Source organism: Lipophrys pholis (assembly GCF_963383615.2).
Source record: "Lipophrys pholis genome assembly, chromosome: 2".
Classification (NCBI taxonomy): Eukaryota; Metazoa; Chordata; class Actinopteri; order Blenniiformes; family Blenniidae; genus Lipophrys; species Lipophrys pholis.
In genome coordinates, this window is record NC_137636.1 from 14,324,502 (window position 1) to 14,339,674 (window position 15,173).

A 15,173-nucleotide genomic window follows, 5' to 3' on the forward strand; every position below is an offset into this window, starting at 1 on the left:
TAACTCTCACCACACTCACTCAACGATCCCTCTTTGATTTGAAACGAAGCAACTAATGTGCTCATACCTTAACAGGTTATTAAAAACAACCTGAATCCAGTATGGGAACCCTTCAAAGTGTCACTTATATCGCTGTGCAGCTGTGATGAGGACCGAAAGATCAAGGTATGGAATGTCTTAAAACTATAAATCTGTCAAATAACACAGGTGAAAATCATCAACAATCAACAATGAGGAAGTGTTTCTTTGATTTATGTAGTGGCTCCCGTCTAAACAGCTTCGTTTTCAGTGAAGCGTTTGCGTAACCGCAGAGTAGGTGAGTGAACATTCTCATCTTTGTGTGCCACAGTGCCTCGTGTGGGATTACGACTCCAGGGGAAAGCACGACTTCATCGGCGAGTTCTATGCCACTTTCAGGGAAATGCAGGAAATTTCCAGTGGAAATAAGGTCAGTGAGAGGAGAGGCGGAGCAGAGCTGAGGGGAGACAGCCGTGCAACTGTTTCATCCGTTTCCAATGTGCGTCTTGTAAATACTCTGCTGGAATCCATGACAGATGAGACACATTTTGAGGCATTTTCATGTAATCAAAACACCTTAAGCTGTTGCTTCTGTTCTGTGTCAACTTGTTTTGTTCAAGGTGTCGTGGGATTGTGTGAATCCCAAGTACAAACTAAAGAAGAGAAACTATAAAAATTCAGGAGTTGTCAGTCTCACTGACCTTAAGGTAGGAATTCTTTCTGCGAAAACAACCCTTTTCTTTTCTTCTCCCACACTGATGGCATTTTCATTCCGAATAAAGTGTTGTTGAAATATAGAATCAAAATTGTGTTGCATATATCAACATGAATTAATTCCCATCATAAATGCCTCTCTACCTGTTTGTTCTGTACAAAGAAATGATCTCCGTATATTCCTCCCACTATCCATCAAAATGAAAGACTTTCATTAATATTTACACCAAGGACATTTGTAGCCTCCACTGCTTTGACAAGATACATAACAGCATGTTTATACGCTTTACAGTCAGCAGATTTCTTGGGCTAATTCTCTTTTAATGACCAAATGCTTCTGAAAGCATAGCAGAGCATTTGCTTTCGCACCCAAACTTCACTGCTGAGGTTTCACTTAAAAGAAAATTTCCTTTTTTTTCTCATCCCTGCAGCTCCACAGAGTGTATTCCTTTTTAGATTATATCATGGGAGGATGTCAAATTCACTTTACGGTAAGTATAACAGTCTGTGTTTGTTGATGCTTTGCTTTTATTGAGCTCTTGCTTATCTGTTCATTTTGAAACACAGTATGTTTGCATTTCAGTCAACACGTCAGTTAAATTGCTGGTACCGGCTTTGGCATGTTATTTACTTTGCTGGTCGGTGCCATGGTAAACATTTTCTGGGTTTTATGATCGTGCGGGGTTCGGTGGGGTTTAAAAAAAAAAATAATTCTCTTCATTTCATAACTCGATCATATTTTGTGTGTTAGTTGTCCTGTCGTAGGCAGCTTCATGGAATAAATTCAAACCTTCAACTCCTGCCCTTTGGTCCGCCCTCTGTAGTGCTCATCCTCACTCTCTGGCTGGATTACCAAAGCAATGAATATTAATCATGAGGACTGCTGGTTCGATGCACATCCTCCTCGTTGAAATAACTAGCTGCTTAGATCTGTTGTGTATGGAAGCTGTAGCTGCTGCAGCCTATGTGGGTGTAAAGAAATTTCTTACCTCCCATTGTATAATTCATGGTGCTGTTGTGGATCTTTCAAGCTCTTTCTCTCACAGTCGCTTGCAGTGCAATGAGAAAAACAAATATGTGGATCCCTGGTTGATGTTGCACACTCTCTATCAGGTTGCCATTGACTTCACAGCCTCCAATGGAGACCCCAGGAACAGCTGCTCATTGCACTACATCAACCCGTACCAGCCCAATGAATATCTGAAGGCGCTGATAGCGGTTGGGGAGATCTGTCAAGACTACGACAGGTTTGTCAATCTTTTGTACTTTACAAAAGGTTCTTTGGTGCTCACAAGCATTGCCCGTGTGTCCTGTCGTGAGTCTGGGCAGCGCAGTGTCGTTTTCAATACTATTCGGTGGAATCACACCGATTCTCCCTGAAATGGGTAACTCCTCACCTCAGCAAAATGGAAATATAATGGACATTTGGAAGCACTGATACAGAATGGCAGAGAATGAGACAGGCTATTACATTTCTACTCTCGAGTTTGTAAGGAAGCTGATAGAAACAAACGCTTGACCACCAGCGATCCTTTACCTTCTGAAAATCTATTTAATTATGAATTCTCTCCATCCACATCATGTTTACACTATTCAGTTAGCTTTAATGCGTGTTCAACTGCACATATAGGAAAGACCGAGAAAAGTGTTTGCGCCTTGAAAAATTAGAGCAAGCAAATTTGGCCTCTGTATTATTAATGCATGAGACTAATTTAGGACTGAAGATGTCACTTGGAGGCAGCGGTCAAGGACACTGACACAATATTCTGAAAACACTCCTTTAATGGCCATTTTCACCTCCCCAAATATCCATCAATCTGTCTATCTTTCTGTCAGTTAGAAGGACTTTTGACCTTTCTCATCCACGAGCATTTAAATTTTGTGTGCATGTCAGCTGCTGACAGCCTTTTGGTGGAGATTTATTAGCAAATTATAAAATATATGCTTACCAAAGTCACAATTCACACATATTGATTTTTGTTTCAGCAAATACTACCACTAAAGAAAACAAATTTGTTGTTATAACACACACTAACAAACTCAAGTGAGTGTATGAAGTATTCTGCATGTGCAGTGAGTTTCTGCTTGACTGTCAGTGTTTTGTTCGTTGGTATCAACTCAGTACAAACTGATTACTTGTCTATTTGCTTCCTTTAACCGAGTGTTGCTATTGAATCTTGCACCATACGTAGACTTGTGGCTGGTTTTAATCAGAATTTTGACTCCAGGTCTCAGATACTCAAGTTCAAGACTCGATACGATGCGCCACAAGGCCAACAGCGTGCCACTGCAAACACTGCCACCTTTTTACTACCCATTCTCATTCAGAAGCCGCATGTTGATCAGGGCTGAGCCAAATCACAGTGAAATGATAATGACCTACAAGTAACTACACCAAATGTTTCCTTTTGCTCTAGAGCTGAGGGAAACGTATGTTATAGAAACAAGGAATCTACTTTCAATTGCTATAATTTCCTAATGTGAAGTACAGTAATAAAAACCATATCTTCACTATGCGGCTTGTATTTTTGTTTTGAATTTTCTTGCATCTTAAAATGCAACAAATGACTACCACCGCAACTAATGACGATAATCCTGCAGCGAGATCTGAAGCCTTGTCTGCCTCAATGTTTCTCTTCAGACTGATGTTAGCAGAAGCCTGTCGGTCGTCAGAGATTACAATGACTGCAGCTTCACGTTATTCTTCGACACATCCACTACTCTGTTTACGGGAACAGTGCCGCTACCAGTAAATAATATTGCTTTCGTTGTATTTTTTTCGCAAACTGTGATGTCTTCCTGTTGAATCCCGTCACCTATACTCGTTTGTGCGATATCCGTCATGTTTGATATCTGAACGTTTGCAAGCTTTCCCTGGGTCACTGGTTTGTTCCCATAGTTTAAAAACATGTATTTGAGTACAACCGGTCACTCTTAATTGCCCGCATGTGTGAATTTGAATGCGTGTTTGTTTGTTTGTTTCATTTTATTGCAAACATACTAAATGTCAGGGGGTCTTTTGGCTTTAGTACGGTCATAAAAATAGCTGCTCCACATAGTGTGTTACTGTTGGCATTAGTGTCACAGCTTCTTTGCTCTCACTGCATGTGCTTTTTACTGTGGATAACTTCATGATACAGTTTCTCCACAGCATCTGTTGCAGAGACGGGCCCTCCTTAGCTCCGCACAGGCTTATTACCCAGACGAACACATGCAGAGACGGGGGCTGACACTGGGATCGCAGGCACTTCACAAAGAAGTGGGAAGCATTATGGCTGGAGAAATAACAGCCTGGTGTAGAATCCGATGTAAAGACAGAGGAGGTGCTGCATGAAGGCTGCTAAATGAGATATTTTCATCTAAGAACTGCTGTTCTTGTGAATTTAAATACACAGCTGATGTAATAGCGAGGTTTTGATATCCAAAAACCTTCTTTCTACTTTATTTTCATTAGGACTTTTGTAAAGTTGCTAACAAGTGTGTACACTTGCAGGTGTGTGATGATTAATGAAAAGCACATTAGTAATATGATCTGCTCCAGAGGAAGACTCTGTCATCTGTCGCATCTAAGTCAGATGAGGATTAACACCCTGACAGCTGATTTATGCAGATCCTCCTATTTAATATCAGGGGAGCACTGTCTGGCTAATTATAGCATTCAAGACATCGTACTGGAGAAAATGGAAGTAAAAAAAAAAAAAAAAACGCCTGAAAAATAGCTGCTCATCCTTGTAGCAAAATTATCTTCATGTTACAGTAAATGCTCATCAGCTTCATACATGCAAACATGCCTCTGGGAGAACAATGACCACAAGTGTAGGCAGGCCTTCACTGTTACTCTGGGATTGTTATTGAGGAGTAAAACGTGGGCAAGCAAGCCTTTTAGCCTTTAGTGAATATAGGTGACGTGGGATTTTAGAGTTCTTGCAGAGGAGTGCATTATGGAGCTGGAGTGACCAGTTTTTTTTTTGTCTGTGTGGGTAGCGGCTCATTTGGCTTGCTGAGAGGACTATTATATGGGGCACATCTCCCTGTGGCTCTTCACGTGTGCTGACAAAGTGAGAAAACAAGGGCCACCGTCATCTTCACAGAAGAATTCACATGATGAAAATTACTTGTCTGTTCTGCTGCCAAGGCTGGGTGCTGTGCCATATCTCAGATTGATTGAGTTTGATAATGTCTTAAGACATTTTTAAAAGGTGCCATATAAAAAGCTCCAAGGACACATTTTATGAAAGGATTTCCGAAGTTCTGGGGTCACGATAATGACTTTCACAATTTTTACTTTTTTCCCCTCATTAACAGTAATAAGAAAACCCATTTGACTGAAGTTGACCAGTTTTGAGTAACTCCCTCCACCTTCTCCTGCTTGTATTACAACTTTTTTTTCTACTTTTGCAGAGATGGTGAAACCAACATAATAGCAAAGTCCTGATTAGTTCTTGATGGTTGTTTAGTAGTCATAAAACTCAGTGTGTTTCAAAGGTCATAATAATAATAATAGTGGGAGTTAAAACCTGTATTAAATGAATGGGACCTATTTTCTGGAAAATGAATAAAACTGCAGTTATAAAACATGTCACTGTTGATGGTGAGTTGAGATATTTTTTCCATACTTTCATACCGGTTTCCAGTAGCTATCGGACAGGAAATCTATTCAATTCAGGTGCATCATTGTTACCTGAGTGTCTTTATGTCTGGATACAGTCCAACACATTAGCAAGAGCCTGTGAAGAGGGTTCACTAAAACGAATCAAGTTGGGCTCATTCATAGCTTTGTCTTTTTTGTTGTTTGTTTATAACAGAGACTAATGGTGGTAAGAAAGTATGCACTCAAAATTCCCCATTTAATATATTCAGAGAGGTTTTTGATGGTTTTGTTGCCGAATTCATGCTTTTCAAATTGCAGAGCAACACTTACAAATCTGTTTGTATCAATGAGTTCCTTGGGATGGAACTGTAGTTGTTATCAGAATGTAATATTAGCATGTCTTTTAGTATTATATATGCTGCAAACAATGCTCTTAATTATTGATTATTTAAGAACAACAAACACTTGCAGAGTTATTGCTCACTCTGTTCGTGTTAAAATCATCTCACTGCCAGTGATTCTGAATATTGTGGAATTTTGTGAGGCCAAAGATGAGGAGTCAGGGTTTCGACGCTGCACAGGAGGTTTTATTTAGGATAGCAAAAGATACAAACACAAGTCAGCTGACTGAGAGAAAGGCTGCCACTTTCCTCTTGCTTCAGGCAACCCAGTTTATATGGACAATAGCCACCTGAATAACCTGCCTTGAGATGACTGTGTTGTATTTGGCGCTATATAAATAAAGTTGAATTGAATATTCAATTTCAGATCAGAGTTGATGACTCCTCTTAATGTCAAACAGTGTGACCTGACAGTGTCTCACAGTGATACCATATTGAAGTGAGAATATTCTATATCAGTGAATATCTACACCCATCATAGTCAACCAAACCTTGTTTTTAGGCACTGTGAGTGGACAAACAACTCCCTAATCAACACTTGTCAACAGCCCCAAGAAGTCAATACATAGTCTTTGAGATCTGAGGCTCAAAATGAGGCTCTTGTGTGTGATCGCCTAGAGTTTAGGGCTGTTTTGTCGTTCGTGAAGGCAGGAAGTACAGTAAATGATGGCGATAACAGAAGCAGTCAGGGAAGCTGTCTGTAGGCAAACAGTCAGAGTTGTGTCTGAAAATAAGATTTGACAGCTCTGGTTCTCGTCCAAAATGCAATAAAGGAGGAACAAAGTGTTATCTGCTTAGACATACAGTATAATATGTCCTCATATGATATTTAAAAGTGTATTTCACCAGTGTCCTGCAATCTGATTGCATATATGAACTGTCTAATTTAAAAAAAGGTACATCTTTTTCCAATATGCAAATAATTGTTATTTCTGCTGTCATTAGTAGGCATAAATTACAACACTCCTTCAGACAACTTATTCTTTAGAGCAACACTTATAACTGCTACTGGGTATGCAAACAGCGTGACTGCTCTAAAGTAAATTTGCACCAATGTGTAAATGAAGTGTACATCTTGATATTCGTTTGATCCTTGGTTGAAGTACATGACAACAAGCTTGTTTCTTTCTTTGCTGGACTAACAACAGTAATAAAGCAGCACAGTCGGAGGCAACCGTTTCACTTGTTATTATCACATGAAGAATGTAAACTGGGAAATGGCACCATCCCAAGTGGCACCTTACCGACTTCTCATCTGGATGAACACCCCAGTATGTTGCATTAACTTTAGTGGACATGTTGACACTTCTTTCAATCCATTAAAATGATTTGGAAGCACACCAGCGATGGCTTTCATGCTTAAAATCCACACAAAAATACAATTGTAGAGTCAATACTGAGTGCTATCTTATTAAATGGACTGTTGTTTCACGCACAAAATTATTTTGCTATTTACAAAACTGTGCTCCCTGGCCTTTGACTCCAAGGACACTTCCCAACATTGTATGCTACAATAAATGGAGAGCTTAAAGACTTTGAAGCTGCTTGTGCAGGTTTAAGCTCTGGCTGCAAAGACTGGGATCATTTTCAAACTGGAATTCAAGCTTTTAGCGTATTATGAAACGCAAACAAGCAATGAGAATGCCCTTGGAAATATAAACAGATGAAAAATCCACTAATATTTTTCTGATTGCTGTCAAGAGCCACCCTGATTGGACCGCAGCAACACTAATTCTTCACTTTTTAATTTGCCTATCGTTTCAGTGACAAACGATTTTCTGCCTTGGGGTTTGGTGCTCGAATTCCTCCCAACTATGAGGTGAGTAGATCAGTTCATATCTCTGTATTTCCTTCTTATTGTTCATACTAAATCTTCAGTTTTGCAATTCACATCTAGAAACCAACGTTTCCTTCACATGAATGATATATTGCATGCTGCAGATTCATGTGCTCCTCTTGAAGCCTGGTATTTCCTCTACTCTGGAACATTACACTATTCAAGTCGATATCCATGACCCATTTTATGACACAATTTGTCATCCTGTCAAAATTTCACATTTAAAACTAATTACTACGTGTATTTTTATTCATAAGGCCCTTGTCTCAAAATATCAACTTGTCTTGAGAAAATATCATGTTGCGATGACATAAAAGCCGCAGAGTATTGATGCTCAATTTACATAAGAATTCCTGAGTGTGAGAGCATTTGTTCAAGCAAATTGGACCCTGAGAACCAGCGATCCTCGATAGAGCCCCAGGGAGATATCTGACATGTGAAGGGAATGTGCGCGTGTGCATAAAGGCGTGCACACATCCGACATGTGAAAAGTGTGCGTGCATGAGCAGACGCAGATACATATGGCTGAAACACGTTACTTACACAATCCACCAGCGTAGCCACTGTCCAGCAAAACAGTATAATACCTTGTGTGTCTTCGTAAAACGCCAATAGTTATTGTTTTAATGATGTTCAGCCCAGTAAGCAAACTATTAATATTTGAATGTGCCCTTACAACCTTCTAGTTACATTTGTGTCTGTGTGATGAGTGCAGATGAACATTGATTAAGAAGTGGGACTAATCATGAGCTGTGTGTGAATTCAATAAGCCACAGGCTCCTTTGCGTCAGGTGTATAAGCTCTACAGATCTGTGAGCTAGAAATGTGGTATCCTTAATCATGTATAGACCTGTGAAGGGTGATCAGAAAATATATTTTGATAATAAATGAGGTTATTCTTTTCCTTAGTATGAATTGGTAGCCATGTGAAACATTGCATTTTGTTGCAGTACATGTGGTGCTTGATATTCATATTTCAAGCCGCTTTTTTGTCCAAGTAAATACTAATGACAAGTCTGCTGGGAATTTAAACATTTTCACCAGCATCAAATTTTACATTTAGGTTGAACTTTGACTCTCAATCAAGCTCTTCTTTTTCAAACCAATAACCAACTTAACCAACTTTAGTAAAAATGATGTACTGATGATATATGCAATTTATTTGGAGACAGAAGCAACACATATTTTGCAGGTGAGTGAAAATGAGTTTCTTTAAACAAAAGAGAAGAGGAAACCATTTCAGACTACTCTGCATGATTGGCAGCAGCTCAGGATGTAATATTGAATTGCTGTCAGGAGGCGGAGAAAAAAAGGAAAGGTGAGACTAATAACATCACCAATATCTGGAGATGACCCACTGAAGTATCTCGGAAGCCATTACAGCAGTGCAGCATGTACAATGCCCGAGCTCTACTCCTACATCATCTGGAGCTTTAGTTCCTCTTGTATATGTTTTACATTACAAAACCTGCTGTACAGAATGTCTTTTATTTAGATACAAACCAAAATTAACTTTGTCTGCAATGTCACTGTGATTCTCTTATTTACTTCTCTTGTCTATGTGCCTAGTGGTTAAATTCAGGCTGTTAATCACATTAAAAACAAGAAATAATTTTAAGGGAAAAAAAGTTGCCAGCTGGAGAGGAGTCAGTTGTCACTGATCTGGCTGACAGTTGGTGCTCAAGAAAATAAAAAGCCTGTTTCTAGTGAGAGGAAGAACCAAAGGAGGGGGGTTATTTTTGCCAATTAAACAGCTTTGAGAATAACTGCATCAATCTGATGTTTGGATGGCAAGAATAGTGCAGATAAAAGAAGAGAGCCCGGCAATCCCTTTGCAGTAACCACATATTAAACTATATAGCACATTCTATGCTTGTTACTTCATAATGTGATGAACAGATGATTCATGATGTTAATATAAGCAGCAGCCACACATCAGCATAAACAAGCATAAACAAAAATACTGCTAATATAAACAGAAGGGAATGCCATTTTGTGTGTGCTTAAATTATATGAATAAAACTTCAAGATGTAATAAAAATATCATTCATAACATTGTAATCTTGCATATTTTCCCCACTTCTAAAGAAAAAAAGTCATAATTTTTCAGAATCCTTTAGGTCACTGTTAATATGAGTTAATGCAGCCTGTTGTTGAATAGATGTGCAGCACTGAAACTTGGTGTTTTCCCAAAGGAAAACTTCTGTTTGTGCCCTAAATAAGCATTTCTGCTATTTGTTTTTCAATATGAAATATTATGGTCTCTCTGATGAATCTGCCTGGTGGGGGCTTCCAGCTCCCCGTGCACACGGTCAGCAGCTCTAACTCACAGATGCTGCTTCACTTTCAAGAACTGTTCACAGTTGCAGTTGCTTGGCTCAGGTTGCTTTCAATGAGATTTTTCTAAACTGAATTGAAGCCGGCAAACAAACGCAGAAGCAAAAAAACTGTCAATGAAATAAAAGCATGGGAGTCATTTTATAATAATCAAATGTGAGAACATTATATAATATAAGTAAAAACATGGCTCGGCAAAGAGTCTTCATAGCGGGGGAAACTGCAATCTTACACTTTGGCTGTCTTTTATCACAGGTGTCCCATGACTTTGCCATTAATTTCAACCCAGACGATGACGAATGTGAAGGTAAGAAATGTCACAGACCAGAACTGTGCCTTTATGCTGATTGTATTCAATTTTAACATTTGTAATTATGGTACACAGCTGCTACGATAACACGGCTTCATGACAACGGGAAAACATATCAAAGTCACAAATAGTTGTCTCTTCCCTGCAGTGGAAGACTCATCCGAGTGCACCTTTTAGTACATAGTCGCTTGTTTACTGAGGAGTCTAGGCAACTGTATTGATGTTTCCTTCACTTTTACTTGCTGTTCTTTTTGATCAGGCATCCAGGGAGTGGTGGAGGCATACCAGAACTGCCTACCCAAGATTCAGTTGTATGGCCCCACCAACGTTTCTCCGATCATTAACAGGATAGCCAAGTTGGCAGCAGGGGATGGGAACATTAAAGATGCTTCTGTGAGTGGCCCCTTTATGGTCTTTTAGGAATATATGGATGTAATACAGACACTTTGTTGTTTTACCTCCTGTCGACTTCTGTGAGTGTGTAGCTTCTGGTCCAGCTTACTGTTTACAGTAATGACTCCCCATGGTCGACAGTACCAAATAACTGTGATTTAGCCCCAGGACAATTATTTTTACCCCCTTTCACACTCACAGGCACACACATGTTCAAGCTACCCACACATCCCATACGCACACCCTGTGAATGAGCATTTCATCAACAAAACCACCTCAGAAGAAGAGGCCCGTTGAGTAATGTTTATGAAGTCTTTATACCTCAGATTGAAATCTTAGTTCTTACTGTGTAACTTTAAAAAAAAGAGATGAAATACTAGACTTTTATCTGTGCATTGTCCTAAATTACTCATTAATCCCTTGGACATAATGATTGCAGCAGGGTCATAAAGTAGTGCATTTCCTCTAATTACATTTGATAGGCCTACATCACACTTATGAGGTTCCTTCTGGAAATCAGTAATCATTTGATATTGTAAATATTATTACTACAATAACACTTTTACTTGTGCCACGTATTTGCGTAATTGTTCATTTAATCTGGGTAGATAAACTACCCATAAAAAGAAAGGAATGGAAGGAAGATAAACACGCCCTTCAATGGTAAAAGATGTCATTATTACAAGAAAGAAGTGACATACCAAATAAACTTGATGTTGATTAATGCTCGAAGAACACACTTACAGAACGGTTACTTCACTTCTCGGGGCCACGGTCTCTCAGGTAGTAAAATAAAATAATTGTGCAAGAATGCTTAAACATTTATCAACAGATAGATGTTTTTTGGGTTAAATTCTCATCTGTCACAGTGTCTTTCAACAAGACACTGAATGGCATCACTGTTGGCGCTAAGGATCATTGTGCTCATTATATGCCGTCGCAGTTTCTTCATGTATGAGACCTCAGCCAAAAGTTCACGTTGGTGAAAGGACAAAAAGCCTAGAGCTCACTTCAGTTGCTCTGTTGTGGCGAAACAAACATTACTGGGCAAAAGAGCGAGAATCTGTTATAAAAGATCAAACTCAGGCAGCTGAAACTAATTTTCACAGCACGATTCTTGTTTCCTCTTATAGCAAAATGTCTAATTCAACATTCGACATTTAAGACAAAATAAAACAAAACAAAACAAAAAACAACCCCAGCACACGTCTAGAGTGTCCTGTGATCAGGTGTAGAAGAGGAGCAAAAATAGAGAACAGAGCCCATCTCCATCTTTTCCCCATGCTGTGACCTTCAGTGCTGCCACATGTTCTGCTGCCATAAAGACCCAAACCCCTTTACATGGAAGCGGGTACTAATACACAGTTTCCAAAGGCAAAGGTACTTCAAAATGACACCTGTGTGTGTATGGATTGAATTAATACATGGACAATTTCATAAAGGTAGAAAATCTTAACATGGTTCCATAATTTGTGCTTTCTGTGGACATGAGAGAAGTTCAATATTATATACTGTTCTTGGCTTGCATTTGCATCTCATGTTAAAACAAGAATAAAAAATATCCCAGGGAGTAGAAGGAAAACGAACACAATACTTTGTCTTTTACATAAGTATATGTTTATACTGCAGTGAGTTGCAGTAGTTGTTTGATTTATTGTTTTGTATTTTGTTCATTTTCATGTTTTATTCTCATGTTTCCTGTGCAATATTTGACCTCCCCGATCTTCCCCATAATCTTCACTCCTCACTGAAAGATGGAAAAATGAACCAAAACAGCATGAAAAGCCTTCCTCAGACGACAGCACACACTGAGAGGTGTCCTCTCTTATGACCCCATGTAGGCACTGAAATGGGTTAATGTTAACACGGATCAATTCACACTGAAAGCTCTTATCTTCTTGCAGCGATATCACATCTTGCTCATCCTCACGGACGGTGTGGTGACGGACATGGCAGACACGCGTGAAGCCATTGTACGGGCCTCCTATCAGCCTCTTTCCATTATCATTGTTGGTGTTGGCAACGCGGACTTCACAGACATGCAGATTTTGGATGGTGATGATGGAGTCCTACGCTCACCAAAGGGCGAACCAGTCCTCAGGGACATTGTGCAATTTGTGCCCTTCAGAGACTTCAAAACGGTCAGTGTTTTTAAAAATATCTGTCAGTCTGCACTTGTTGACGTTCAGCTTTGCTTTCGACGCTGCTCGCCGCTGACTGCCATGCCAGGGATGCACATGCACATTGAATATTGTCTATGTTACATGCCCCCGTTCAATGAAAAGATTAGAGAGCCAGGTTTTGCCGGTTTTGCCAGCGCTACAGATGGGCGTCCTGAACTGGAGGAGATTCAGACATTCGCTCACACAGAAATGAATCGTCCCTGTTTCCACATGCAAGCGGCAAGCTTTCAAATGTACAAGTATGCAGTCTGTTGTGGATTAAATGTTTCATTTACCACAGAGACATTTTTTTTACTATTCCATTGATATATTCATGATAAACAGGTATGTGGATAGAGACACACAGAAATGCCCATTCCTCTGGACACAGAGTGCAGTATAATTACATTTCCAGCTTGAAAATAATGTTCCTATTGTGCTTTGATTTTCACCAGATTTTCATCAGAAATATCATATAAGATTGGTACTGATCCCTGTCTTAGTGTTGGAAAGTCTCGACTATGTAAGAGCTTTTCAGTTAGTGGTGGCCCGGTGTCTTGTAAATACACTGATACTCTACTGATTTGTATTTTTTTCACTCATCTATACAGTCATTCTGATTGTAAATTTAAACGAACAAACAAATAAACACATAAAATTCTTCTGTAAACCAAGGAATATGTCCAAGTAGACTTTGTACAGAATTTGTTAGAAATCTTGAGATTTTCTGTATTAAATGCAGGGGCAGACCTGACTGGTCTTCCACCCTGGGCCAATTTAAATTAATTTAAAACTGTGTTCTGCAATTTAGTAATTAAAATTAAACCATAAATTACTATGTTGCTGTTGGGATCAAGAAAGATGATTGCCTCGTTCCTTCCGTACACAATTGCCCTCCAATACAATGTTTGGCCCTGACTGACCTCTTTTAATTAGCCTGAAACAAAGAAAAGCAGCCCTTACATTATCCACAGGCTGTTCACTGTAAAAAAAATGTATTAAAAGAAAAAGGAAACATTTTCCTATTGTTTCTCTAAATAACACATCATTTAAAAATTGGTTTCCTATTGTTTCTCTAAATAACACATCATTTAATAATTGGTTTGACAACTCCAGCTGTTCTCTGTCTCTTTTGCAGGCTTCACCTGCAGCCCTGGCCAAATGTGTTCTGGCAGAGGTGCCCAAGCAAGTGGTGGAGTACTACAGCCATAAGGCCATCCCACCCATGTGTCCTATGAGGGACTGCTTGACCCCCATCCTCAGCCCAGTCGCCACCCCTACAGAATAATGGCTGCCTTCTTGCTGTGGCCGGGCTTTGACCAGCAGCGGCAGTCTGGCAAACTGGGAAGGAATGAGGACGCATGCCTCACACATTTTGGGATGAGAATGGATGAGAAAATCCTCCTAAATGTGTTGTTACTCATTTATTTCATTTTTCACTCGAAGCAAAGTGTTTACACAAGGACAGCACTGCAGAGACTGTGGGGTTGTATATTGTTCTACTCAGTGTGGAATGAGCATTTGTCCTTGGCTGTGCACATTGACTGTCCAGTTGTTTCAGCATCACTAAGTCTAAAGGGGGTGATAAAGTTTGTAGTTAGTTTTTTCTTTCCCACACTAATTTTGATGCATGCAGGTCTATTCGTCTGTGCTGATCCATCGATTGGAAGCGGCAATCGCACTCCAGATTGCCCATAAAATTTAGTGCCACACCTTTGTCTTTAATGACTCTTTTCCCGCTGCGCAGACAATTTCCGAGAGGAACTGTATAGTACAGAGCAATTAAAATCAAACTACTCAACCTGAACACACTGGCAAAGGTTTTTCAAGATAAATATATCAGCAGAATCTACATTAGCTACATTAGCTACATTACTAGATTTGGCTTTATAATTACTTCTCTTGCATGATAAGTCCATCTGGCTATATGTTGACAAGCATTACGAACAATATTTCCAGATACACGTGGATAATAATTTCAAATCAACATACTGTGAGTCCACGTTGGAACAAGGTGCAAATGTCAAATTTTTTCTTGGAAAATGCTCTTGTGATTGCAATCTATTGCTGAAACTACAGGCTTCGTTCCAAAGTGCAGAGCCATTGTCAACTAACACCGACAAAAACATGCTGATTTCAACAACAGAAACTGTGAATGGCACCACTTCTCGCTCGCAAAAACAAACGACGACGACAGCGTGTGATTGTCAGTCAGTGGGGACAAGCTGCCAAATGTGTGTGTGCTGTGTAAAGTCGTCACCTAAATACCATTAATTAAGCGATTCCCCAAGTAATCAGGAACGCCAGGTGAGGAAAACCACAGCATTAAAAATAGATTTGTTTAGCCCTGACGTGTCACCATCTCAGACTGGTTCATCAGTGAAACGGCAAGGGACGTAATAACTTCTGC

The 15,173-nt window shown here is 39.6% G+C and overlaps 1 protein-coding gene across 1 annotated transcript in view; it reads left to right on the forward strand.

Annotated features, from left to right (window-relative positions):
* cpne7 (copine VII) overlaps positions 1-14,051 on the forward strand; it is a gene marked incomplete at its 3' end in the record, with an annotated part of 28,456 nt that extends 14,405 nt beyond the window's left edge. Inside the window, exons 8-17 of the mRNA XM_080491613.1 lie at positions 76-165; positions 350-448; positions 639-725; positions 1,164-1,223; positions 1,846-1,979; positions 7,489-7,543; positions 10,154-10,205; positions 10,468-10,601; positions 12,506-12,742; positions 13,902-14,051. Coding sequence (XP_080347739.1) covers positions 76-165; positions 350-448; positions 639-725; positions 1,164-1,223; positions 1,846-1,979; positions 7,489-7,543; positions 10,154-10,205; positions 10,468-10,601; positions 12,506-12,742; positions 13,902-14,051 — 1,098 coding nt within the window. The remainder of the gene's footprint in view (positions 1-75; positions 166-349; positions 449-638; positions 726-1,163; positions 1,224-1,845; positions 1,980-7,488; positions 7,544-10,153; positions 10,206-10,467; positions 10,602-12,505; positions 12,743-13,901) is intronic.
* Positions 14,052-15,173: the final 1,122 nt, after the last annotated feature.